Source organism: Sminthopsis crassicaudata, chromosome 4 (genome assembly GCF_048593235.1).
Source record: "Sminthopsis crassicaudata isolate SCR6 chromosome 4, ASM4859323v1, whole genome shotgun sequence".
Lineage (NCBI taxonomy): Eukaryota > Metazoa > Chordata > Mammalia > Dasyuromorphia > Dasyuridae > Sminthopsis > Sminthopsis crassicaudata.
The window spans coordinates 257,695,727-257,722,530 of NC_133620.1; the positions used below are offsets into that span (position 1 = coordinate 257,695,727).

At 34.6% G+C, this 26,804-nt stretch overlaps 2 protein-coding genes across 10 annotated transcripts in view; both read right to left on the reverse strand.

Moving 5' to 3' along the window:
* The window catches only part of BAG2 (BAG cochaperone 2), a 30,605-nt gene extending 19,077 nt beyond the window's left edge, over positions 1 to 11,528 (reverse strand). The window contains exons 1-2 of the mRNA XM_074310603.1: positions 11,378 to 11,528; positions 10,947 to 11,080 (exon numbers count right to left, since the gene is read on the reverse strand). Coding sequence (XP_074166704.1) covers positions 10,947 to 11,080; positions 11,378 to 11,383 — 140 coding nt within the window. The 5' untranslated portion in view covers positions 11,384 to 11,528. The remainder of the gene's footprint in view (positions 1 to 10,946; positions 11,081 to 11,377) is intronic.
* A 13,796-nt stretch (positions 11,529 to 25,324) lies between these two features.
* Positions 25,325 to 26,804, reverse strand: part of ZNF451 (zinc finger protein 451) — a 98,026-nt gene continuing 96,546 nt past the window's right edge. For all 9 annotated transcript variants that reach the window (XM_074310610.1, XM_074310611.1, XM_074310609.1 and 6 more), the window contains one exon: positions 25,325 to 25,593. In XM_074310610.1, the coding sequence (XP_074166711.1) occupies positions 25,524 to 25,593 (70 nt within the window). In that variant the 3' untranslated portion in view covers positions 25,325 to 25,523. The remainder of the gene's footprint in view (positions 25,594 to 26,804) is intronic.

The window sequence follows — 26,804 nt, forward strand, 5'->3', positions numbered from 1 at the left end:
ACATTTATGTTTGCAAACTGATTAAATTTTATCTTGATCCAATATGTATGTGCAAATTAACACTTACATAGAAATATGTAAATATGGTATAATGGATAGAAAGCTGGCCTTGAAGTTAGTAAAACTTGAGTTTTAGTCCAGCTTTTGGCATATACTAGTTGTATGTTCTTGGACAAGGCATTTAACTTCTTGGCTCATAAAACTAAGACAAGAAATTACAGATGTTTTGCCAATCTATATGAGTGGCTGAAGTTTCCATATTGGGAGTTCCAAATAAACCCACATTTAACTAAACAATGTGCAAATACTCTAATGACATATTTGTAAAGTACTTAGCACCACGCCTGGCAAATATTGCTTGTTCCCTTACCTTTTCTCTGCCTAAATGCATTTTATGAAATCATAATCCCAGAAACTACATATCTATATACTTATGTCTACCAGTCTGCTTTAACTTTTTCTTCCTTCCTCCCATTTTCTTTCTTTTTATCTATATGTATCAAAAAATTCAATGTTTACCTCTTATTCAGAATGATGCTTATAACAGCTTCAATTTCCTACAATACTTTTCATATAAAATATTATTTGCATACTGACTCTCAAACTTGTAGTCCCAAATATCTGGTGATCCAGAAGATCACCTATGAGTCAAGGTTAGTGCTTTTCTGTGAGGAAAAAAAGGGGGAAGGGGAAGAAATGGGAAGATAAGAGGGAGTCTATAATGAGAATCATTGACCACTAAACAATAGAAGCTAAGTGTGTACTCAGCCTCTTGCCCTGTACTTTGCACACGAGACATTAAATGATGTTCATGATAACATGCTGTTCAAATAGAAGCAAAAACAAGCTAAGAAAAGCAGATGTAATTTATAGCATTAACAACCCAAGATTATCCACACAGATATTGTATCTCCCACTTGGCACTCTGAATTTTACTAGTTCATTCGAATCCTCATCTTCCCCAAGGAATTCTGAACAGTTGCACACTATTAATTTTATATTCAAAGACTTTAACTGACAGACAAGTAATAGGCATACACTAAAAGTGGATGTTAAACGTGGCAGCCTGACAGTGGACCAGGACTCAGCATCAAGACGACCTAAGTTCAAGTCTTGGTTGTGATGAATAATGACCACGTAGCCCTGAACTTAAGCTCTTAGTGCCCCCCCACAAAAAAAAATTATATGAAAAACTCTACAAAATTACATGTTTCAGAACAGTTGTTGATTTGTATCCACAGAAGGAATTTCTTCACCAGCAGCTCCCTGCACTGATGAAATTAGAGGTCTGGATGAAAAAAAAAAAAGTGAATTTGTAAAAAGTTTCTGATAATTTCAAAGAAGATAAACATTGAACATACTCGGTGTATTGCATGATTTTATAAACTTGTATATGTGTGTGTGTGTGTGTGTGTGTGTGTGTGTGTGTGTATACATATATTGTTTTAATCATAGTACTGAAAGGAAAGATAAAATGTTCACTTTTAACAGTGTGGGTGGGGTACAAGTTGGGTTTCTGAAGCATGTTAAGAACTCCTTTAATTCTGTGGAGCAATCTTGCATTAGCTCTTAATGCTAAAAAGGTTAAGTGAACATAAAGGAAAAAACAGGTTTTGTGAAATCACAAAGGCCAGCACTAAGCCTCCAGAGCTAACTAAACAATGTGAGATTACTCAGATGCACAGGTATGTCCTTTTTATACAGAATGGTTTATGAGTCTCTGACGACATTTTCAATACTTTAGGATCTCACATCATTTTCCACTTCAACTTCTCCAAACCAAAAATGGCAGTAGACAAGCTTGACCATCCACTTTTTTCATCAGACTTGGCTGGACGACTTTTGTTTCTCTCCAAAACTTAAATCCAGCCTCAAAGGATGAAATCTATCCAAAACAAAGTGGCTCTGACTCTGAAGGCAATTCCAAAAGAGGAACTCTAAAGTTGTTTGCAATGATGGCAGCAGTACTGGAATGTATATGTTTTTAGGTGAACTCCTTTGAAGGGACAACATTTGGATGTTTATGTTCAGATGTATGTGTGCTTTTTAAAAAGTTCTAACAGCACATATTGATGTAGTTGGCAAATGTGTTTGCTTAATTTTTTATCTTCCTTTAAAACACTCATTTGCTATGAGGGATGACTGGTTGAGTGAAGGAAGGGGAATATATTGGGAAATTAATGTGATCTAACATTAAAATATTAACTTAAAAAAATTCTATAGTTTTATGGTCTAAGCTGGCAAACATATCAGAGTATCGTAATATCACATCTAAACAAAACATGTTAAAATAAAAGATAAAAATTGAGAGTTTTTTCATCAAAGTTCAGTATATGTATGTGCATATAAACATATTTGTGTATTTGTGTGAGTGTGTGTGTGTTTATATATATTTCAACTACAACAATATCTGGTAGATTTAGAACTAGAAAGGGTATTAGGGGTCTTTTATTTTAGCCCAGTCTCTTCATTATACAGATGAGAAAATGGAGTCTCAGAGATTAGGTGATTTGCCTCAACTCACACAAATGATAATTAGCAGCTCCTTGGACGCCATTTGCTTATCATAATGTGTCTAGTGATTTTTTAAAAGCTTTTGTGGCATAAACTTTAATAATGAGAAGTTACAGTTAAACTTAAATTCCTTAAATTCTCTGATAGAGCTGGGATAAGCAAATAGGTTTCAAGAGTCGAGGAAGCAAGCTCTGTCATTACACCAATGAGCTTAAAGTAGTCATGTAGCGGGAGAGGCCACAGACCAAATCCTGTCCTTGGTTCATAACTTTTTGTTGATTTCATGTGCATTCATTCGACTACTACTATCTTCCTTTCATTATTTTTAGTGTTCTGCAGACTTATGAACAGCTGACTAAAATGACTGAGTTAATTAAATAAAAGTAGTATGATATAAAATTAATTTCTGTAGATTCACTTAAAGTGTCTGCTAGACAACTTAGATGCTCATTTTTCCAGTTTTATTATCTAATTCAAGGAAGTGGATGGATTAGAAGGTTCCACAGAACAGAGAATGTAATAAAATAAAATGGAAGTCAGAGAGAGGGGAGACATACCTTAGTAGAAAGGGGAATTTGGGAGGCAACCAACCAGAAAAACAGAGAAATAAGAATTATGCAAAAATTTCTGCTTTCAGTTTCAATGCCAAACTTGCTATAAATAAGCCTATAGGGAAGAAATCACCCTGTAACTACACCTCAAACTTTTGTTTTTTACCTAATGATCTGAAGTTGCCAAAATTGGTCTCAGGAACAGAAAATGAAATTTACCTCCCTCCTCTCGGCAATGAAATAAGTGACATTTTACAAGCATAAATTGTCAGACAAAATCATTTTATCTGTTGTTTTTGCTTAAATATTAGTTTGGGATTGTGTAATGTTTGATCACAAAAAAAGAGTCCAAGGGCAGGGGGCAGGAGGAAAGCACCCAAAAATCACTGTGACGTAAAAACAAAAGTTATAATACAAACAAAAAACAGTCAGGTTTTTTTACAGAAACACAACCCCAGGTGAAGGGCATTGGCAGTGGTTCATTCCTGCCATTGTTCTGGATAATTCCAGGTCCTCCCCAGGAGCTCAGAGCCACTCAGTTCAGTCCCTCCCTTGCCTCCAGCCCAGACTGTGCTCTATAGCAGCTGTGACTAAAATAGGAATTAGAGCCAGAAGCAGAAGGCCAGTTCCAGACATACCCTGCCATGACATATGCCTCCTGCCCTCCCTGCACAGGCTACAGACAGTAGAACTTGGCAGGGGGAATCCCGTGAAGACAGAAAAGTGGATGGCACATACTTAAGTACCATTTAAAAGCTTTCTCTTCAAAGCAAACCCACAGTGGGGTATGGAATGTTTGTGGGAAATGCTGCTCCAGACATGGCCATTTGGATCCAGGGTTTCAAACCTTCGATCACTCTTTATCACTTTGTTCTGTGTAAACAATTCAAGAATCTGCTGTGTAGGAACTGATATTTTGCTAGGAAAAATATAGTAAACTACTGGCCTAGTAATCCAAAAGACTCAATTGTAGGCAGATGATCTGAGTTTAAATACTGCCTCCAGTTACTTGTGGTACAAGCTACTAGCTATGTTAACATGCTAAACATAAATAGAGAATGATTTACAAACTTCAAAGCAGTAAATATTTAAAGTTTAAATATACACATGTATGCATGTGTATATTATATGTATGTGTAAATTATGTTTTCTATGTTTTTACTACACATACGTAATTTTTTTTTTTTTTTTGCATAGTTAGGTGGTTCAGGAGACAGGACACTAGGCCTGGAGTCAGGAAGATCTGAGTTCAAATTTAGAATCAGATACTTACCAATTGTATGACTTTGAATAAGTCATGTAACTTTGCCTCAGTTTCTTTGTAAAATAGCAAATACATCCCAGGGTTGTTATAATGTTCAAACAAGATACAGAAAGCCCTTAGCATAGTTCCTGGCACATACTAAGTGCTATGTAAGTATTAGCACAGGGCATGGAACACAGCAAGTGGTTAATAAATGCTTGTTGAATTAAAGAAAATATGAATGTGTGACTTAGGCTTTAATTTGAAATGCAATGGAATGGAGTGCTCAGGCCTTACAAAGATTCCCCTCATTACCATTACTAACATTTTTGCAAAATTCCTGACCATTGGTTATAAAATTATAATGCATTATAGTTAACTTTAAGATAATTTTCTCCTCAACTTAAAACATGGCAACTAGATGTAGAAATTCACAGTTAGAAGATGCTATGCTTGAAAAGTGGAACAGAAAAGAACAAACTTTATTGAAAAAAAAAAAAAAAAAAAGAGAGAGAGAGATAGTCATCACAATGAAAGCCTATTAATAAAAAACAAACCAAAACATAACTTTGCATCATGCTGCAATTATGATTCAGAACATTAAACTTTAAAACTGTATTTATGACATTATATGCTACAGTTCATAAAATGTTTGACATAATATTGCTTTCATGTTACATAAGAATTTTTTACATTAAAGAATATAAAAAACAGATGGTAAAACAGATTGAATACAAAACACTTGAGAACATGTTACATTTATGAGTATAAACTATAGTACTATAGTATTCCTAAATTTACTGCGGAGTTTATACAAGACTTAATATGATACATATAGTGCTGGAAATAGCCTTAAAAGACGACTTTCCTCATTTTTCTGGATGATTCCAAAGAGATTAAGTGACTTGCACAGAGTTACACTGGAAATAAGTGGCTAAATCAAAATTCAAACTGAGATCCTATGCATCCAAACCCTACACATACCTTTGTCACTACACTATACTGCCTCCCATTTCAATACTTTATTCAGCAGGAATACGATTTCACCGACCTGTTTCTTATCAAATACTTACCAATTCCTGTTGTTCTAACATTGCCACCAGCCTAGTCTAGGCTTTTATCACCCCCTGTTTGCATTATTGTAGGTGTCTACTAGTTGGTCTCCCTAATTTGTCTATGTGCACAAATTAAAACACCATCCCCACTTTGGTCGCCAGAGCTGATCTTGTTCACAGCTCTTTTTTTCTTGGATGGAATCAGATATTGTGATAATCATGTATTTTCAAATTCATTCATTAACATTTTTATAGTGCTTTAAAGTTTACTGTGCATTTTCATCACAATATTGTTGTTGTTGTTGGTCCTTTGACCTACAAGAAGACCATGACATCATGGAGATAATCCCATAACATGCAAGTGATTTGGATTTAAGTGACTGTGATCTGTACAAAGTTACCAGGCTTACTTTCTTCTCCCTGAGCCATCTGGGTTCAATAGCAAAATATAGATAAGGAAGACTAGAGATGGCCTTGGATGTAATGGGAGACCTCGGCCTTTTTAAGCTAAGTAAGGTATGAAGAAATGCAAATATTATCATTCCCATTTTACAGATGAGCAAAGCTCAGAGAAATGGAAGTGAACTGCTCATGATCAGAGGTAGGATTGAACCCAATTTTCTGATTCTAGAACAAATTTTACTTTCATACTACTGTTTCTAATTTAATCTAACTTGATTATTTCAAATTGAATTAAATTTATTTTTAAAAATCATTTTAGAGTTTACAGCATCAAAATGTCAATTTGCTTTTATATTTTATTCAATAGATCTGAAGCCCTTCTGACTTTATTCTCCAATGATTTTTCAAAAAAAACAAAAAAACAAAAAAAAAAACCCTAAAATTTGCAATATTCCTGAATTAATGGAAAATTCCTTGAATCAACTGATTAAGCACAGTGCTAATCAGCAGACTTTCTCAACTCATGCCAAGGACTAAATCAAGCATGATTTATAAGCTAATCTCTTATGTTTCAATAATCATATCACAGTTTACATTCATCAAACATTTGAATACAATGAATGATTAATACTGACTCTCTTTTCTAAAAAAGAACAAGATTTTTAAAATTGTAAAAAAAATTTGGTTCTTGTTCTCCTAATTAGAAAATAATGTAATCAAACAGCACATGACTACTTTGAGTAAGCCTTTTTCCTCTGGAAAGAATTAAAACAGCTTACTTCTTGAAGATATAAAAATGTTCAGACTTTAGATGAGAATTTACATATATTTGTATGTGTAATATAGTATGTTCTAAAAGAATTAATTGACATTTAAAAATAAGCAAGTTCTTTTACTGGAGAGTTCAAGAGGAAGAGGAAGTTTGATATGTTATAAAGAGTTCTACTCGAGTTAGAATTCTAGCTCTGATAACTTTTTTTGGGGGAGGACCTGTGACTTTGGTGGTAGAAGAAAGTCCTTTTACCAATGCAAACAAGCACATGCTCTGTCTTCCATAGAGGGATTGATTGATATGCTTAGGGTCTGTTGCATACACACATACACATATACATACTGGTCTTTCTGACTCAAGTCTCTCTCTACTTAAACCATCCACAGACAGCAAAGCAAATTTCTTAAATTGCTGGTCTGACCGAAGTTTACTCAATAAACTTCAGTAGCTCCCTATTACCTCTAGGATCAAATACAAACCCCTCTCTTTACCATTTAAAGCCTTTCCCAATCTGACCCCACTCTACCTTTCCTTTTTCTTTATACATTACATCCCTTCATGAATACCCACAATGCATTCCACTTTCCCTTCTACTTCTTAGAATTCCTATTTTCCTCCAAGGCTCAGTTCAAACACTGCTTTCTATTTGAAGTCATTCCTGGATTGTAAATCACTTTATTTCTATGGGTCTTAGTGTTCTTTTCCTACATAATTCACAGGGTTGTTGGGAGGGGAATTCTTTAAACTTTAAAGCACAATGAGTTGTTATTGTATAAACTAATGGTGGTGGTAGTATTCTGATTACACATATTACATTATTATTAGTCATGAAACATGTCTCCTGAAAGTTCCCTAACCACAATTAGATCCACAGTACAAGAGACATTGGAAGAGACTTCTGAAATTATCCAATCCATGCAAGTATCCAAGGGGAAATCAATTTTTGAAATTTTGTCATACAATCTTAGCTATTAGCATTTTGAGTGGCTGGGTAAGGTTTTTTTTAGTGAGGAAACTAGTTGTTAATTAAGATAATTCTAAGAAAAACAATCCAAATATGAGGTTGTGAATATTTAATTAGGGCTTATACCTTATAATAAAGAGCAAACCCTTTAATACAATCTATGAAACTTCCAGAGATTGCAATAGCATATACAGGTTAGTATAGGATAGGATTATACATAAAACCTCATGAATATAAGTAGGGCTTCATTATGTAGGCAGCATCCACCATGTTTTAGGAGTTAATTAAAACAATACTATTTATTTTTAAAAGTCTAACTTTGGAGAGAATGACTCAGCATGTACAAACGGTTACACAGAAAGGATGGGTTTTCAGTAATGCTATTAAAAATACTCTTACCACCTTTAAAAAAAACCCAAACATCTTTTGTTTCTCAATTGAGAATAAAGGGTTCTTAAAACTGTTTAAAGGGTAGTCCCAACTTTTTGCCAATCAGAGCTATTTGAAAAATAAGGATACATATAATCAGAATAATAAGTATCAATTTTGGTACTAAAGCAAACTGAACTTGGTTGTACGTATGTGTGCCGAGGAAAAAGTGTTTGAAACTCTAGGAAACTGAAAAGGTCACTCACTGAGAGAAAAGGCTGCCTTAAGGGAATGGGAACAAGGTGAGGCCAGAACTGGAAGCATCATACTTGGAATGCCCAGAGGGAAGAAGAGCCTTCTGGAAACTTCCTACTTCTCATTCTTGTTAATTAGATGGTAAGGTTTATACCTTTGAAGGGCTCTTGACACTGACAGCACATTGTGAGTGCAGAGAATATACAGAGTAGCAGCAGTCTAGTTACAAGGAGGCCAAATTGGAGTACCTCTGGGTTTTTTTAAATCTTCTTTAGTCAATTACCAGAATCAGACTTGCCAGTTTTTTGAACCCCTAGTAGAAAGCTGATAACTAATTCTATATTTATTTTACTAATCTAATAACCTTTTAATTTTCAATTTCTCAAGTGTTTTATGAGTAAAAATGGAAGAAAAGTAAAGACACAGAAATAGCAGTTTCTGTCATTCTTTTTTGCTTTTGTCATTAAAATTGTGAACAGAGAATTGGTTCCTTTCACTTTCTGGCTCACTTCTGCTTAGGTTTAACAAATAATGCCACAAAGCTCAGTTTCTAGGAGAATACATTCATTAATCCTATACATCTTTTTATAAATGAAAGATTTAGTTTCCCTTGTTACATCATAGGCAGCTAGATGGAACAATGGATAGTGTGGGACTTTGGAGTCAGGAAGGGAATAAGCATTTATATAGCACCTACTACATGACAGGCCCTGTGCTAAACACCCCTGCAAAGTAGTAGATACTGTTTTAAAATCCATGTTTTACAAATGAAGCAAACAAATTTGCCCAGGGACACAGAAGTAAGTAGTGTCAGGCCAAATTTGAATTCAGGTCTTCCTGATTCAAAGTCTGGCATTTTTATCCACAGTGCTTCCTAGCTGCAAAAAGGAAGACTAGGTTTAAAATCCAGCCTCAGATGCCAGCTGACCCTGGACAATTCAGCTTCCCTCAACCTCAGTTTCTCCATCTGTAAAAAGGATAATAAATAATAGTAACTACTTTACAAAATAATTGGGAGAATCAAATGATTCAATCAAATGTATGCAGTGTTTTGCAAACCTTGAAAACTGCCAAGCAAATATTAGTTATTGTTGCTTTGAAAATAACTTACTATTACTTAGTACTTTAATTTGCACAGTGCTTTATACTTTCCCTTGTTTAATCAGTAACAAAATAAATACATTAAAGGAATTTAAGTTTAACTGTAACTGCTCATTATTAAAGTTTATGCCACAAAAGCTTTTAAAAAATCACTAGACATATTATGATAAATATACATTACTACTCTTATAAAAAACATTTTTGATGTTATTAGCTAACACTTTGTAATTTTGATGCAAATCTATTCCTGTGTTTGGCAAAAGTTTTTTATTTAGAAAAGTAAATTCACAAATTCCTGTGAATAAACTTTCAATAAAATCAAATCAGAATGGCAGATTGTATAAGAGGCCCAAATAATACAATGTGGTGCTATATTAATATGAAAAAAAGTAATATTGATTTTATTCTGCAAAGCCTTCCATGTGCCAATTTCCTTTCAACCTCATTGTTACTAGTCTCTGTAGAGCTATTCCACTTTTTTAAAAAATAATCTTTTGTTTTGAGTGAACAAACCTTTTGCAGTTAAGATAACCAATCTATAGGGTATTCCAAAAGTTTTAGTGAAATTCTAACTTATCGAAAATTAAATTGCACTAAAACTTTTGGGACACCTTATTTCAGTGACTATGTAAACTCCATTAAAGAAGAAACAGCAGCAGCCAAGTTAATATAAACGATATTAAAAGACCATTTCAGAATCAGCTGTTGAAGCCTATAATCAGTCAGATGATGTCACAGTAAATTGTGCCATTTTTTTTTTTTTAAATACCACATTCAAATGCTCAAAAGGGTCATGGGAATGGGACTGTAAAAGTAGCCAAACCATCCAAAAGAATGCTCAAACAATGAAGTTACTCAACCAAGACTGACTTTGGAGTATGGAAAATGTGAGTTTAAGTCCAGGCAAAAGTCATTTAACTTTTCAGCAGTCTTCCAGCAACTCTTTGACATTATGATATGGATAAGTCGTATATCTGCATGGGGAGGGTATTTCCACACCAAAAAATTCCACTAATAAAAACCATAGATTTCTGTTCCTGACCAATCTTGTGATTTCAAGAATGTGGAGAAATAATCTTAAGTGAGTTGCCCAAGGCACAGAGGTTGGGGATTTTTGCCTTAAAGTACTGTATATCAGCTGTGTAGCACAGGCACAGAGCTAAGCCCCGAAGATACAGATAGGGGGGTGGGGAGGAGGGGGAAGATTCCTTGCCCTCCAGGAACACACATTCCAAAGGAAAAGGCAACGAATGCAAAGACTGTACCTATAAAATACATTAGTTCGAATACTTATCAGACAGAAGTTGAACCCAAGTCTACCAGCCTCTAAAAGTCAGTTTTCTACTTACTTCGCCTCCTCAGCCTCATTATAGATCTGGAACCTTCAAAAGGATTCACCAATCCACCATCCACCAAAAGGGGAAAAAAAAAAGCCAGAGATCTCCCTTCTCCCCCCTCCCCCTCCTCTTTTCTTTAAATGTGCACGTGTTCTAGGACCGTCCGCCTAACACCTCATTCCTTCAGTCCCAAACGTCCTCTCCTCTGCCCCTGCCGCTTGCCCAAGCTCGCAGTCCCTGCAATGGGTCATGAGGACGACCAGGCTCCAGCTCCGGCCCTGGGAGAATTCCTGGGTTACCGGGCGGCCAGCGGGGAGCACGTGCATGGGACAAGACCGGCCGGGACCCGGGGCGTGCTTCGTCTCCCTCCCGGCCCGACTCACCTGAGCTCCAGCTGGTCCAGGCTCTCCAGCAGGCGGCTGGAGCGATCCGCCATGGAGGAGGAGCGACAGAACCGGCCCTCGTTGGCTTTCGCGTTGATCTTCGCCTGGGCCATGGGGCAGCTCGGCAGCTGTGGCTGCAGGGACAGCGGCGGGAGGAAGGAGGAGGAAGGGATTACGCGACCGGCGGCGGCGGTACCACCTCCCTCTTTTCTTCCCTCCCTTTTCCCCTCCCTCCTCCCCCCGGGCAACCGCGCACTGGTGGCAGCTCCGGACACCTCCTCCCTCTGACGCCTACAATGAGAGGCCGCGGGCGGGCGGGCAAGACCCACTGACAACATGGCCAAAGAAGGGCACAGGCGCCTGCCTGCCCCGCGGCCCCCGCCACCCCATAGTCCCAGAGAGGATAGCCCCCTACTCCCACCAGCATTCACCTCCATACTCCCAGCCCCGACAGCAGAGGTGACCGAGTGCTGAGCTTCCTTCCAAGCTGTCCCGGCAGGGTTCCGAGCGGGGGAGGAAGGAGCTTGCCTTGTCCCCAGGAAGGGCACGGGTGGGAGACCCAGGGGCCAGCCAGCCCTCTTTAGCCGAGGAAGTGGGAGGACGTGACAGCTGCCAAACTGGGATTGTCTCATTCCAGTGGGGATGGCAATTGGGTGAATTGGGGGTGGGGGTTGGGGGGAAAGAACAGCTGCCTTATTCTAGGAGCCACCCGATAGAAGTAAAGAGAAGTCAGTGGAAATCACCTTCAGTGCTGTCTGAGATTAAAGGGGAAAATTAACAGGGTTAATTGAAAGACCAAAGATTTAAATAACAAGCCACGCAAATACACATAAACACACATGTATGTATATATATATATATATATATATGAATTTTTGCATCTCGTAGAATTCCTTGTGCTTCATTAGACTTCATGAAACTTAACTTCCCAAAGGGAAGTTATCTAAACCCGATCGGAAGTTTAAAGAGTTAAATAATTGTTTAGGATCCTCAAATGATCCTAAATCATAAGGAAAATATTTCATCTTCGGTTATTTAGCTTATGTGGGGGTGGGGAAAAGATGTGACGCGATAGGAGAGACAGAAAAAGACTAAACACAGTCTTGAATATGTTCGTTTGTTGCTCTCTCCACTCTCTCTATCCCTCCCTGTCCCCGACCCCACCCCAGCGCTTAGAACCTCCACTTTCTGTGATTCCTGGCTTCCTTAAAAACTCAGCTCAAATCTTGCCTCCTGCAAGAGGCTTTTCTTAGTCTTCACTATCTACAGTGAAAAAAATTGTATGTTGTCACCCAATAGACTGTGAGCTCCTTGACAGAACAAGTCCTGTTTGTGGCTTTAGGACTGTAACTAGAAAATGTTCAGACATTTTTGACTTCCTAACCTCTTTTGGGGTTTTCTTGGCAAAGATACTGTGGTGGTTTGGCATTTCCTTCTCCAGTTCATTTTACAAAGAAGAAACTGAGGCAAAAATGGTTAAATGACTTGCCCAGGGTCACACAGTTAGTAAATGTCTGAGGCCAGATTTGAATTCAATAAAAGGAGCCTTCCTAATTTTAGAACTGGTCAAGTTCTCCATGGAGCTTCCTAGCTACTCTGACCAGAATGTAAAAAACCCTTAATATTACAGACTTGCTTACAACTTACTGTCAGTGGAAATTATTCTGTTCTCTAATTTCTAGGAGAACAATAGTGCCAAAATATCAGAAATGATTGGGTCACTGGGAGGCATGGGATTGAAAAGAGGAAGAAATATAAACCACCCTCCCAGCCCCACTAAGTTACCTTTGTCAAGGAACAGGAACCAGCATCTAAAATGTGGATTGGCCAGAAGGGAACAAAGCAGTCTGGAGACTAGAGAATCAGAAATCAAACTGAAAGAATGATTAACAAGCAAGGAGAGGTGTGAAAGCCCCATCCCTAATAGGGGGGAACCCAGGGAAGTATGGCATATCTCAGTACTTATAATTAATAGCTGTGCAGTGAGCTGCACCCCTGACAATAAGAGGTAACAGCAACAATGTGACAAGTTTGATTCATAGTGGGGTTTCATGACAAAAAACAATTCTGGGATTTTGCTATGTCTAAGATCATCCAGAGAAGGAGTGCAAAGGATTATTATTCCAAGTTTAAAACACAGCCTTCTTCCTGGGCCTTTCCTCTGGAAAATATTGTTTCCTAATATCATGACACCTTATTCTCTGGTTTTGTAAATCAGAATATTGAGAAACCCAGTTCCATTCATTCTCATTGAAGTAATTTTAATTACTAATTCTTTCTAATAAGACAATATGAATGAGTGTAATAGCTGACACAATTTAATGGAGAGGCTTTGTGACTTGTCATGAATGTCCAATTATATTAATGAGATTCAAGAAACTATATACTAGCCACAGAAATTCCTCTGTTTAAAGAAACTAAAGCTCACACGTCGTCTCCTCACTTTTTTCATTAATTAATCTATTATGAATTTGACTTAAATATCAACAGAATCAATTCAAACAGTTTTATGGCTATGCTAAAAAAAAAAATGCCTTTTTACAAACTAGATATCCATACCAATTTCTCCATGTGCCCTTCTAGTTTTGCTAATCCCTTTATGCTTCTTGGAGGCAGCTTATAGCACAAGGAGGTAAGAATACTGACTGGCCTGAAATCAAAACAGATCTAAAGAGAAATCCAGCTTCAGATAATTACTAACTACATAACCCTGGGCAAGTCACTTAATTACTGTTTGCCTCGGTTTTCTCAACTGTAAAATGGGAATTATAATAGTACCTGCCCTTGGAACAGTGTTGTGAAGATCAAATGAGATGGAATAATATTTGTAAAAGTTCTTAGTAAAATGCCTAAGATACTATAGGTATCATACAAATGTCTATTTCTTTTCCTCCTTATTCCTATCCCTTCCTAATCTCCTTTATACATTTCTTATATATTTATACATTTAACATATTGTTTTTAACTTTCACATTATTTCATCTTTCCATATTTGTATTCAAATTTATTTTAATTGCAGCATGGTATTATATTGCATTGATATACCTACCATTTTATTAATTTCCCCGCTTGTTTGACATTAAGATTTTTGCCAGTTTTCACAATTATAAATAATGCTGCAATAAATATCTTTCTGCTTATAGCTCTTTTCTTTTTGATAATATTCTATTTCCCCATATTTTATTAGATAAAATATGATTTTTTTAAAATAACTCCCAAAGAGTATTATTACTTTTAAAGAGATTGTTGCATCAGCAATTTGAAATTCTACCAGTAACGTATGACTATATCTCTATGCAATTGAACCAGGATTGTATTATTTGTCAGTTTGAGGCTAAGCATTAAGTGATTATTTGCGATTTTCATTTTCTCTTATAAAGTATCTAATATTGTTGATTCACTGATTATTGGATATTGGTCTTTAATATTATAAAATTTAGATATTGCTTTAAATCTGTTACATTGATCATGATTATGTTCCCCAATCTATTATTTTGCTTATTTCTGCAGTTTGATAGACATTTTATTGATGCCTTTTGTCATTATATCAGCCATTATTCATATTCCTTCTATGCTGAACCTTCCCCTTGGGTAAAAGAAAAATAATCAAAACCCGATAGAGACCTCCTTCTGATATTATTCTGATATATATTCTATTCTTTTCTAGTGGTCCCCTATTTTTCTGCAGTGAGTATGTATTTCATTATATCTTCTCTGGGATCTTCAATGGCTTTTCTATTGCTCAAAGTTCATGTTCCTCTTAATAATTTGCTGATTTACGTTTTTATAGTTATTGCTTTCTCTAAGTTCTGCATATTTTATTGTTTCAGTTCTTACAATTTTTCCCATTTTGTTTGAATTCCTCTGTCATCCTTTCTTACTATACAATAATTTTCCATTGTACTTAGATGACTTAGGGTTGTTATTTTACTTACCAATTAATCAACACTCATTTTGTTTCTAGTTCCTGCTGTCACAAAGAATTTTGTGATGAATATTTTGTTATGTATTTAAACTTCATTTCTGTCTTTGAATTCTATGAGGGTACATTCCCAAAAGTGTGATTGCTGGGTCAGAATATGGATTTTTTTAAAAAAACTCTTTATTGAATTTTTTTTTTCCTTACATTACCTCAATCTTCTAATATCCTTCTCTTTTATTTCATCCAGAGAAACCTCTCTTTTATTTTATTTGCTGAAGCAATTGAGATTAAGTGACTTGCCCAGGGTCACACAACTAGGAAGTATTAAGTGTCTGAAGTAACATGTGAACTGAGGTCCTCTTAACTTCAGGGCTGATGTTCTATCCACTGTGCCACTTCGATGCACCCAGAATCCTCTAACAAAGAATAAATAGAAGTTCAACTTGATTAACCACTTGGTCACTTAAGTCCAACTGTATATGATATTCCACATCCTTAAACGGCTGATTTTTTGCAAAGAAGACATCTTGTGTGTGTGTACATTTTTATATATCTTGAACCATCAATCATAATTGTATCACAGTTTTAATTTTATGTTGTTGTATAGTTTATTTTATTGTAGTCATTATGTGTAGTTTGCAGGTGTTCAACCAGGAGTAAATATTTAACTGGCTACCTGAAGAAAAATGTATGGACACATTTTAAAGTTCAATCTGCATTACTAACATTTTCTTCATCACTTTCATAAGTTTTGACAATCAACAAAACAATAAATGAAACTGATTTGAAAAATTTGCAGATTTCTCACACTAAAAATTTAATAATTGGTTTTCATGAGCCAGATGGTTCTAGCATATTGCTTGAATCCAACTTATACACAAAAGAAATCTTCATCATACTGGACAAGTGATGATCCAGCCTGATTGAAGACTGCCAAGAAAGAGAAACTGTCCCCATCTTGGGGGTGAGCAAATAAGTTTTGTTTGTTTGTTTATTTTTTTTCCTGACATCAAGGGAAGATTTGCCTCTCTGAAATTTCTTATCCAATATTTCCAATCTGGCAATGAGGGGCTAAGCAGAAAAAATACAATTCTTCTTCCACACAAAAGCCCTTCAAATTCTTGAAAAAAGTTACTGTGTACATCTTACTTTCTCCCCAATCTGATTATCTTTGATTCAAGGTTCTTTACCATGTATTGCCTACTTCTAGATAACTAATTAATCAGTCCTTAAATGGTGGTATAGAACTAAACTCAATAGTCCACAGTCCCATAGTACAATGATTATTCTCCTTCTCTTGTAAATTTATATTGCTTTTAGTGCAGCCCAATAACACATTAGCTTTTTTTGATCTGCTGCTCACTTTGACATTAGTCCACTAAAATCCTTATATTCATTACCCATATTTGAAAGAACTGCTGTTTAAACATCTTTTTCCATATTATACTTGCAAAGGTTTTTTAAAAATCCAAGTTCAAGATTTTATACTTATTCCTATTCAATTTCATCTTATATTTAGCTTATTGCATGATGTGTTAAATTCATTTGCATCCTCACTCTGTCATTCACTATTATCCTTCCTTGTGCTATCCCTCCCTGCTTTGGATCATTTGTACATTTGATGTGTATCATTTATGCCTTTATATAAGACATTGATAAAAACTGTCAAATATGACAGTCAAGAACAGATGCCTGGAAATATCCACTGATTATCTTCTGCCATGTCCAGCTTTTCAACATTATGCAATATCATGCCATTATATTAATTATAAATTGTTTAGCCATCTCTCAATTGACATCTAATTTGTTTCCAGTGTTAGATTATAAAACGTGCTGCTGTATTTTGGTACATATAGAATCTTTCCATATTTGAATTCTTTAGAATATTAGGTAGTAGCAATTATAGGTCAAATGGTAGAAACAATTTTAATCACCCTGTTGACATAATTCCAAATACTTTTCCAGAATGATTGGGCCAATTCACAACTTTAACAATGTATCAGGGCGCCTCTCTCCACTGTTAATTCCCATCTTTGATCATCTTTTTCAGTTTCCTAGATGTGAAGTAGTCTCAATAGTGTTTTCATGAATTTTCTTTAGTGATTTGAAGCAGTCTTTTCTTGCATTTTTCTTGCATAACTCCTGAATCCAGAACTAGAAATCCTGACAGTTGGACCATTTCAAGTAAAATAATGGTATATCAGTCTATATAATTATCTTCACCCTTTCCAACAATGATTGCTTCCATCTTTGTTAACTGTCATGTGTAAAGTGAAATTTGAGTTGTTTTAATTAATTTAATATTAGTGATTTGGAGTATTTTTCTATAGTTATAGTTCATAATTCTTTTGAAAAATTGATACCCTTTGTCTATTTATTGCTTGGAAATTATTTTTGTTGTGCCAATTTCCTGATTGCATTTTTGAGATACTTTTTGTTTTGTAATTGAGTACATTTATTTGATCTCCAATCTCTTTTGCTTGCTTAATAGGTTAAAATATAGCTACTCTCCATAATTAAGATAAATTAAGATACCCTCCATTTTTTTCTGATTTTCAAGAAGTCTATGATCCAGCTGGAATTTATGGTAAATGGTATAAAATTATATGGTAAATATAGGCTTGGATATATATATATGTGTGTGTGTGTGTGTGTGTGTGTGTGTGTGTATGTGAGTTTGTATATATATATATATATATATATCTATCTCACATACACACATACTAATGACTTTTTCAATGTTTATAACTCCCTTTCTGTTTGTTTCCCAGAAACTTACCAGATACTAACTTCTTGTGTGTACTTGATACTATTTTGGAATCTATTGTTTTCATTGATCTGATCAAAGCAAAAGGGTTTTGATCTAGATCAATGAAAAGACTACCACACCAACTAAAATCAAGGATCTTAGGAAATACTGGAGAAAATACACACATACAGAGTATGCATGCATATATGTATCATATGTGTGTACACACAAATACACATATCCATCCATTAGGTTATAAACTCATTCATTGTCTTTTTGTGTGTGTCTCCAACCAGCACAATGCTGGGTACATCATAGGCACTTAATGCTTATTGGTATATACATACAAACATGCATACATAGAATAACATACACACATTGAACATACTCATGTATATACACACATGTGTACATGCAAATCACATTACCTTAATCCATTCTGTTTAACACTATATAGTTAGACAGCTAGGTGTTGCAGTAGTTCAAATGCTGAGAAGATGTGAATTCAAATCTGGCCTCAGACTATGCTGGAAGGACATTGTACAGCACTAAGCATAATACCTGACACATAGTAGGTGTTAAATACTATGTTGTTGCTGTTGTTTAAGTTTACATATATATGTATGTTATGTTATGTATACATATACATACATATTTTATAAAAACATAAAAATGTTATTTTAAAGTCTGGAAGAACAAATCAACTCAGTCTGATATTTTTCCATTTAAATTTTTTGTTATTTAATTCTTTAAAGAAATCTGCTGGTATTCTGATTAGCATTAACTATAGATGATATTTGTATATGACTTTAAGGTTTATCATAAGCACTTTATGTACATTATTACATTTGAAACTCCCAACCACCTTGTAATAGTATACTTTATCTCCATGTTACAGATGAACTGAAGCTCATAAGAGTTAAATGTTGGAGTCAAGATTAGTCTATCAATCTTTCCACTACACAACACTGATTACTGTATTATGCATATATATAATATGCAATTTGAAAAGATTTTTCACTCAGCAAGCATTTATGATGTCCAAGATAATCCCTAGAAGTTGAGGAGGCCAAGACAAGAATGAACCCATCTCTGACTTCAAGCTGTTTATATTCTACTCTATTTAAAACTACAAAGAATTTCCATGGGTTTCATACTGTGAGACCGTTTGTTGAAATTTATGGATTTTCTAGTTACACTACCATGTCTTTTACAGATATTTCATCCCTTCTTTTCTATTACTTTCCTAACATCTGTTTTTCCCCATCCTATTTGCATTGTTGGTTAGCATGCCTATATGATCACTCCATACTCTACCCATTCATTCGCCAGTGTGATTTTTCTAAAATGTCTTGACTAAATACTTCCTCTGACTCAAAATCAATTTCAGCAAAAGCTCTGTTTGGCATTCAAACCCTTTATAACCAAGATCCCTCTCCTTTTTCTTTCTAGTTTTCCTACACCTTTACTTTCCTCTATTCCCTTCCTTCCCCCCCCCCCCCACCCCAGATAATCTTCAATCCAGTGACAATGGTCTCTTTGTTCCTAAAGTAAGATACTGCCTCTACTCAGGGAATTTTCTCTGGACATCTTCCATGGCTGGAATGTTATTCCATTATCTCCACTTCCTGGTTTCCTTAAGATCCCAACTAAAAATCTTTTCTACAGGAATTATGTCAATTATCATTTAGTCTCTTCCCAAGGACAGGGAATGTCTTTTGCCTCCCTTTGTGTGTCCCCAACTCTTACCAAAGTGCCTGACACATACAATTCCAATGCAGGAGTGCTAGCATTGTTGGTTAGCTCTAGAAAAAGCAGTGAGAGGTCTAAAGCTTAGGACAATACCTCTTATACCTCAGGATCAAAAGCCAAATTTAATAAAGTTAAAAGTCAAGAAACAGGGAAAATGAGTGAACAATAACCTGATAAGTTACTATGGTGATAGGAAAGATCATGACACAAATCAAGACAGTGTCAAGCAAAATCTCCAACAAAAATGTTACACAAGCCCAACAAGAATTTCTGAAAGAGCTCACAAGGATTTTAAAATAAGACGTGTAGAGAGTAAACTGGAAAAAGCATTGAGAATGATGAAAAAAATTGAAGTTAGCAATGGGGTAAAAGTGGCTAAAAGAATAATTTGGAATTATGCCGAAAAGGCTATAAAACTGTTTTAAAATAAGACGTGTAGAGAGTAAACTGGAAAAAGCATTGAGAATGATGAAAAAAATTGAAGTTAGCAATGGGGTAAAAGTGGCTAAAAGAATAATTTGGAATTATGCCGAAAAGGCTATAAAACTGTGTACATGCTTGGATACAGCATCTCACTACTGGGTCTGTAATCCCAAAGAGATAAAGGAAAAGGACCATTTTTTTTTTTTTCTTTTTAGGACCATTCTTTTTAGCAATTTTTGTAGAGGCAAAAAAAGAATCAGAAAGCTTGGACTATGATGTTCCAGAAAGTTTTTAAGGAGATAGGAATGCAATCAATAACCTATCCAGCAAAATTTCTTCAAGAAGTAAAAATTTAATGAAATGGCTTTTAAGTATTCCTGATGAAAAGACTAAAGCTGAGTAGAAAATGACTTTTGAATTTTGAAACATGTGTAAACTATTTAGAACCAAAGAAAACTAGTTCAACTCCATCATTTTAAAGAAAAAAAATTTAAGAAATTTCTCTATGGTCACATAGCTATTTCAGCTAGGATTAGAACCCAAAACTTATGAAATTAGTATTCTTTCCATTACATCAGGCTGTCTTTTGCTTGGTTGTAAAAATATTGAAGTGTATACATTTTGATATTGTATTTTTGCATGTATTGATTAGGGAAATTGTTCTACACCTTTATTTTGTAGTGTTCCATTTGCCAGGTTTTAAACCACAAACGTTAAACCTGCGTCTTAAGGGGAATGATATGAGTTTATCTTCTTATTTATGAATAATCTACATAATGCTATTTATTCGTGTAGTTGAAAAAATTAACATGTTAGACTGGAGATCTTTTTGAAGTAATTTAGATTTTTAGTCATCTTATTTTCTTCTCTATATTTATTTGCCATCTTTAACAATTTGTTTTTGCCAATTATCACATATTTCACTTCTCAATTAGCACAAGACTACGTTTATATTATATTATTTATGTTAACCAATATGTTTTTATTTTAATGTCCAGATTTTGATAATTTTTTAAAAGTTGGCTATTAGTAAATGAATTTTATTGGTCTTTTAGAGAAAGATTCATTTTTTTAAAAAAATATTTTGTATTCTATTTTTCAGCTAGTTATCTTTTTCTGGACGTTTTCATTTTCTAATGTTTTAAATGGGTGCCTAATACTTAACATTTTAAAGTTTTGACATGTTTTAGTCATGCTATTAGCATTTGTTTTTAATTATATCATAATTATGTAAAATATCTGTCTTTTAGAACTTATCAACGAATTACACAAAATTACCAACATACTAATATAGCAGCTAAAATCAGAAGAGAAATAGTTACTGAGAAAACAAATCTTGGCAGCAAGTTTCTCTGACAAAGGTGTAATTTCTAAGATATTTAGGGAAAAGAATCAAATTTATAAGAATAAAAACTATTCCCCAATTGAAAACTGGAAATAGAATACGAAGAGGCAGTTTTTAAGAGAAGAAAACTAAGCCATCAATAGTCATATGAAAAAAAATATTCTAAATCACTATTAGAGGAATTAAAATGAAAACAACCCACCTCACATCTATCATACTGGTATCAACCATTCTGGAAAATAATTTAGAACTATATTCAAATAATTATTACACTGTTAGGGGCAGCTAGGTGGCTCAGCGGATAGGGTAGTCAAGAGGACCTGAGTTCAAATCCAGCCTCAGACACTTATCACTTCCTAGCTGTGTGACTCTGGGCAAGTCACTTAACCCCAATTGCCTCAACAACAACAACAACAAAAATTATTATACTGTGCCAAATCCTGATTTGATCTAGTTAATTAACATAGTAAGATTTATACCCCAAGAGATCCAAGAAAAAAAGACCCAAACAAAGAAAAATATAGTAACTTTTTGCTGTGGTAGAAAATCAAAAAGTGAGGATACACTCACATCAACAGACAAATGACTAAACAAGTTGTTGTATATGAATGTGATATACTATATTGCTGTAAGAAATTGTGAAGGAGACAATTTCAGAAAAACCTGAGAAGATAGGAAATTATGCAATGTGAAGTGAGAACCAGGAGAACAATTTATACAATAGTAATTTTGTAACGACAATTAAGACTACGACCAATCCACATTCATGGTGAAACATGCTATTTGCCTCCAAATCTCCTTTCTTTTTTGGACATTGCTAATAGAGAATTTATTTTTGCATGGCTATATATTTGTAATGTCATTTTTCTTGATTTCTCAATGGTCAATATTCATTCAGGCAGAGATGAATAAACCATCACAATGGCCACTCAAGGATGCCGTTTAATTAAAACTTTTTAGTACTTCATGATAGAAATACTGGATAAAACACATTTGAAAAACATCACTTGACTAGTGAAATTTGAGATATACCTACCTTAGATACTGATGTCCATCCCCTTATGTTTCACACAATTCCATGTATGGCATTTGGCTGGCTAAGAGAAACTAGGTAGCCTCAAAAATGATTTTTTACATCCAAACTCAGCATAGCATTATGTTTTATGTAACATTTGAGAATTACTTACATGAATGTGCCTAATGGAGATCAGGTACAACTAAGTATATTAAAATACCCTTTTAAGTATTGTAGGACAACAAAGTAATATTAAGGACAGAAAAGTCAAGGTCAAATCAATTATAATCCAGATGGATAAATATCTCCAGTATTATGACATTTTAATCAAAAGAAACAAGTTTAAGAAGCCTTTCCTTTGGCTTGTAAGAAAACTAATTGGACTCTTCATTTAAGGTTCATTGCCACCTCTTGCTAGAGTATTTTCAAAGTTTGTTACTCTACAGCTTGCCATCCCCTTTCTTTTTAATCTCTTTCAACCTTCACACCAAGTACTCTTGAGACCATGAGACACTGCTCTCCTTGTTATTCCTCAAATATGATCTTCAGCTTCAGATGTTTTCACTACTTCCCATGCACTGATTATTCTCTGCCTTTTGGTGTCAAGTCTTAGCTAAAATATCTTTAAAGAAGAGCCTTCCTCATCCCCCTTGATCTCAATACCTTTTACTACTTTCAATTTAGTAAAAAATTAATAATAGGATATTTATCCTGTTATCTTATTTGTTCATAGTTGTTCATGTCTCCACTAGGCTGAGATCCATGACAGCAAGGATTTCCAATGTTTAGTATACTTGGCATATAATAATTGCCTTTCAACTGATTTATAATGGACTGATAGAATTATTTTATGAATTTGTCTTTTGTCTTTTAAGAACTTAATCATCAAATTATTTAGCATATATAAATTTAAAATATTTACTAATATTCAGCTATTATACAGTGCTGTAAATCTTTATTCACTAATAATTGCTTCATTCTAAAATTGAAATTAGATAATTTGTAATAAAAAGTGTTAACAAGTAAAAATATGAATGCTGTTATAATTTTATCTTATCACTACACCACCAATGATAGTCCTGCTAAGAGTTCTTTGACAGTTGTGGATTTCTATTAAGCCCTTAAATATTTGATTTCTCATTAACAGGATATTCAAAGTTTGTAAGGGAAGCAGGGTGCCTATTTGATGCCTATTTTTGTCCAACTTTGTCACCTTTCCTGTTATAGCTAAAAAATTAGTCAAATTTGTTTTTAATGGATAATTGCTTTTTCAATTTCAAAGTTTACTAATTATATGAAATTAAACTCAATTTTGGATTTCTCTATGCTGAGATGAACCTTTTTAAACTTTTCACTTGTGGTGAATTGCTATCTGTTTTTATGCAAACCAGAAATTTTTATATCTTCTTGTCAACAAAATTCGGAACCATAATTAAATGTTTAAACTTTTTGGCCTGTCATGTAAGTCTGTTATTTTGCTTGCAAAGGCCTTTTAAATTTGTATTCTAAAATAACTCAATATTATTTCCATTTTATTTTTTACTAACTTATTGGGAGTTTTGATGCTTCCCCCACTGATGGTTTCATTCTGCATTGTTGCTTCACATTCTTCTTGATGTTACCGAAATTATTCACATTTGCTTCACTTCTAGCATGATTTCAGCATTCATATTTTCTTCTCGGTACTTTTCTTTCCTTTGGATGCTTTATTATCTTTGGATGCTTTATTATCTCTTGTTCTTATTTTGACGGATTCAGTTTTATTCTCTTTTCCAATTAATTTTTCCAAAAGTTTTGCAAGATCACTTGACCAATTTAAGATGCTGATCACTTCTGTAGAAGCACAGACGGTCACTAGTTTTGATTTAGTATAGCATAGTATAGTATAGTAAGTATATTCTGTACATAGAAGGTGGTAGCAATATTTAGAGGTGATACTTTAGGTATGTTTTGTTGGTGGCTCCTCCTCTTGGCATTTGATCACTTACTCTACACCCTTTGCTTTCAAAAAGCAATGCCTGCTTTTATCTTGTGTTCAGTGAGTTAGACCTCTACTTGCTGCACTGGGGTGTTAAGGATGGCCCATCATCACCATCAGCAATGGCTTAGATGGGAGCAAAAGAGCAGACGAATGACTAGGCTGAGGGCGCTGGCTGTATAGGGATAAGCTGATTTGGAGAATAGCAGGGTCCACCCCATTCCTAGCTGTGTTCTTAAAGATTTCTAAACTAATTCCCCCTCTCCCCTTGTCATTTTCCAGAATTTTTCTACCAAGATCTACTAAGAGCTAGTTTCCTTGCATTTTAACTCCCACAGTATTTAATTTAGTAAGACTTTATTTAGCAAAGATGCAAAGCCTGCTTATGATTTATAATAACAGGTAAACAATACCTTTAATCCAAGAACATAAATGTATTTTATATACATATCAATGAGTAGAATTATTAAATCCTTGAATCTGAAACTATTTACTCAGGTCCCGAACAATACCTACTATATACTAACTTATAATAAAGATTAAAAATATACTTTCTGACATGACGGCTATAGCTAAATGCTAGAATTACTCTTTGAAATTTTTATTAAAAAATTTTTTTAAACCAATTTTTAAAACCATGTTCAGTACTATCAGTGGGTAACATACATAAATTAGAAAGGAGTTAAGTATCTGAGACTCTATCCACTGTGCTACCTAGCTGCCCCAACAATAACCTTTTTAAACAAAAGAGCATACATGTTGATAGCATTCTTTGTAAAACAAATAAAAAAAAAAGGATCCTTTAAATCATTTCCTTAACAAAAATAAATTTGTCTTTTTTATGTATCAATAATGAGTTACTTGAAGGCATGGATATAAATTCGTGTGTAACACAAGGGACAAAGCAAGAAACATGATTTTATTATCTCTCCAACCATTAAGAACATTTTAAAAAGACATCAGAAAGATATTAAGAGATCACACTCTCAATGCTACATGAGCTTTAGGAAAATTAGATTGGAGTAGTTTGTCTGTAAAAAACAAAGGGCCAAAATAAGATCTATGATTCAAAGTCAAAAAAGAGTAATAAGGAGAATACGAAACCAGAAAGAACAGTTTACTTTCTTTAACTATATACAATTATATGGCTAATTGAGAGATTATAACAAGTGTATTAGAAGATGGCAATTCAGATTTATATTAAACATTTATTCTCTTCCTTCTGTACATTTTATAAATCCACATTAGTACAACATAAAATAAATGACATTAGCTTTCAAGTCTAACAAGTAAATACATAAGCTTGTTTTCAAATATATCTTTGCTATTAATAGTTTTTGACTTGAAGTAGAATTCAAGATTCTACTACTGTGAGCACCTTCAACAATAGCTGTTATTGTGCAGGAAACTCTTCATCTACACCTCTTCCAGACTCCTTTTCAGAATTTCCTGCAATTCCACATCTGTATAAAAAGATCAGAATTGCAAAGTTAGAAGCTAGAAACAAAAACATCTGCTTTATGTCAGTATAAGTCAGCAGGGTGACGATTATGCTTTCAGTATCACAGTGTACAAATCTTGCTCATCCTTGCAAGCAGGGGAAAAAATAAGTGGGGTAGGGAGAAGGGGTGAGAGGGGAGGGAAAGGGTATAAGAGCCTGAGGAGAAATAATATAGCATTTTATTAATCATGATATTCACATGGCATTTTGAAATATGCTAATTTAGAGATCATAAATTCATGATGAATTAAACTACTCCTTTTTAGAGACAGTTATTTTTTTCTTCATTTGAGGGTACTTTAGACTTGGGGATATGTGTAAAGCCAACTTGGCAAGTTATTATTTAGATATGTAGTGGTGTTTTCATAGATACATAGGTGCTTTAGCATTTAAAGACTTAACACTTGATACTATACAAAGGAAGCAGGATAAAATCAATGACTTCAATTAGAATGAAGCAATTCTGTCCAAGGTCCTAGACATGTAATTCAAACTCTGTAGGGAAGACTGCTGAACTGGCCTTTAAAGAAGAAGATAATCTTTTTTTTTTTTTTTTTTTTTTTAGGGGGGGGGGGGGCTAGTAGAAAGAACAATGGATAGAATATCAGGAATCCTAGACCTAGGCTTTGTCACTAACTTTGGCAAGTTATTACCTCTAGCTGAGCCTCAAGTTTCTTTCACTGTTAAAACAAGAAGATATAGCTAAATATTATCTTTTAAGGCTTTTATAAGTATAAATGTGAAGGTGAAGAATTTCTCCTGACTATATGGCACTGACATCCTCCATTAAGGTCCTTCTCCAATGCCCCAATCATGGCATGAAGGTGACTCAGGGTTCTCAAAAGCTTTGCCAGTTGAGGACAATCTCTGGCACATATCTTGTGAAGCTGAAAAGGCAGTGGACTGTGTATTTGTTGGCCAAGGAAGACTGACTTCAGAAATGTTCATTCACCATGAGGTTGGCCACCAGGTGATGAATTTTATTGGCCAGAGCAACTCATGAAGACCATATCCAGAGGCCCGAAAACGTTGCCATCAGTGTTGGTGAAGGATAAGTCCACGCCAAAGAAGCCACAAAACTTTGAAGTTAAAAAAGCACATGGTTAATTGCAGAAAAGGCAGACAAGGAACACATATATACATATATATGCTTTCAAGCTGCAATCCTGCAAT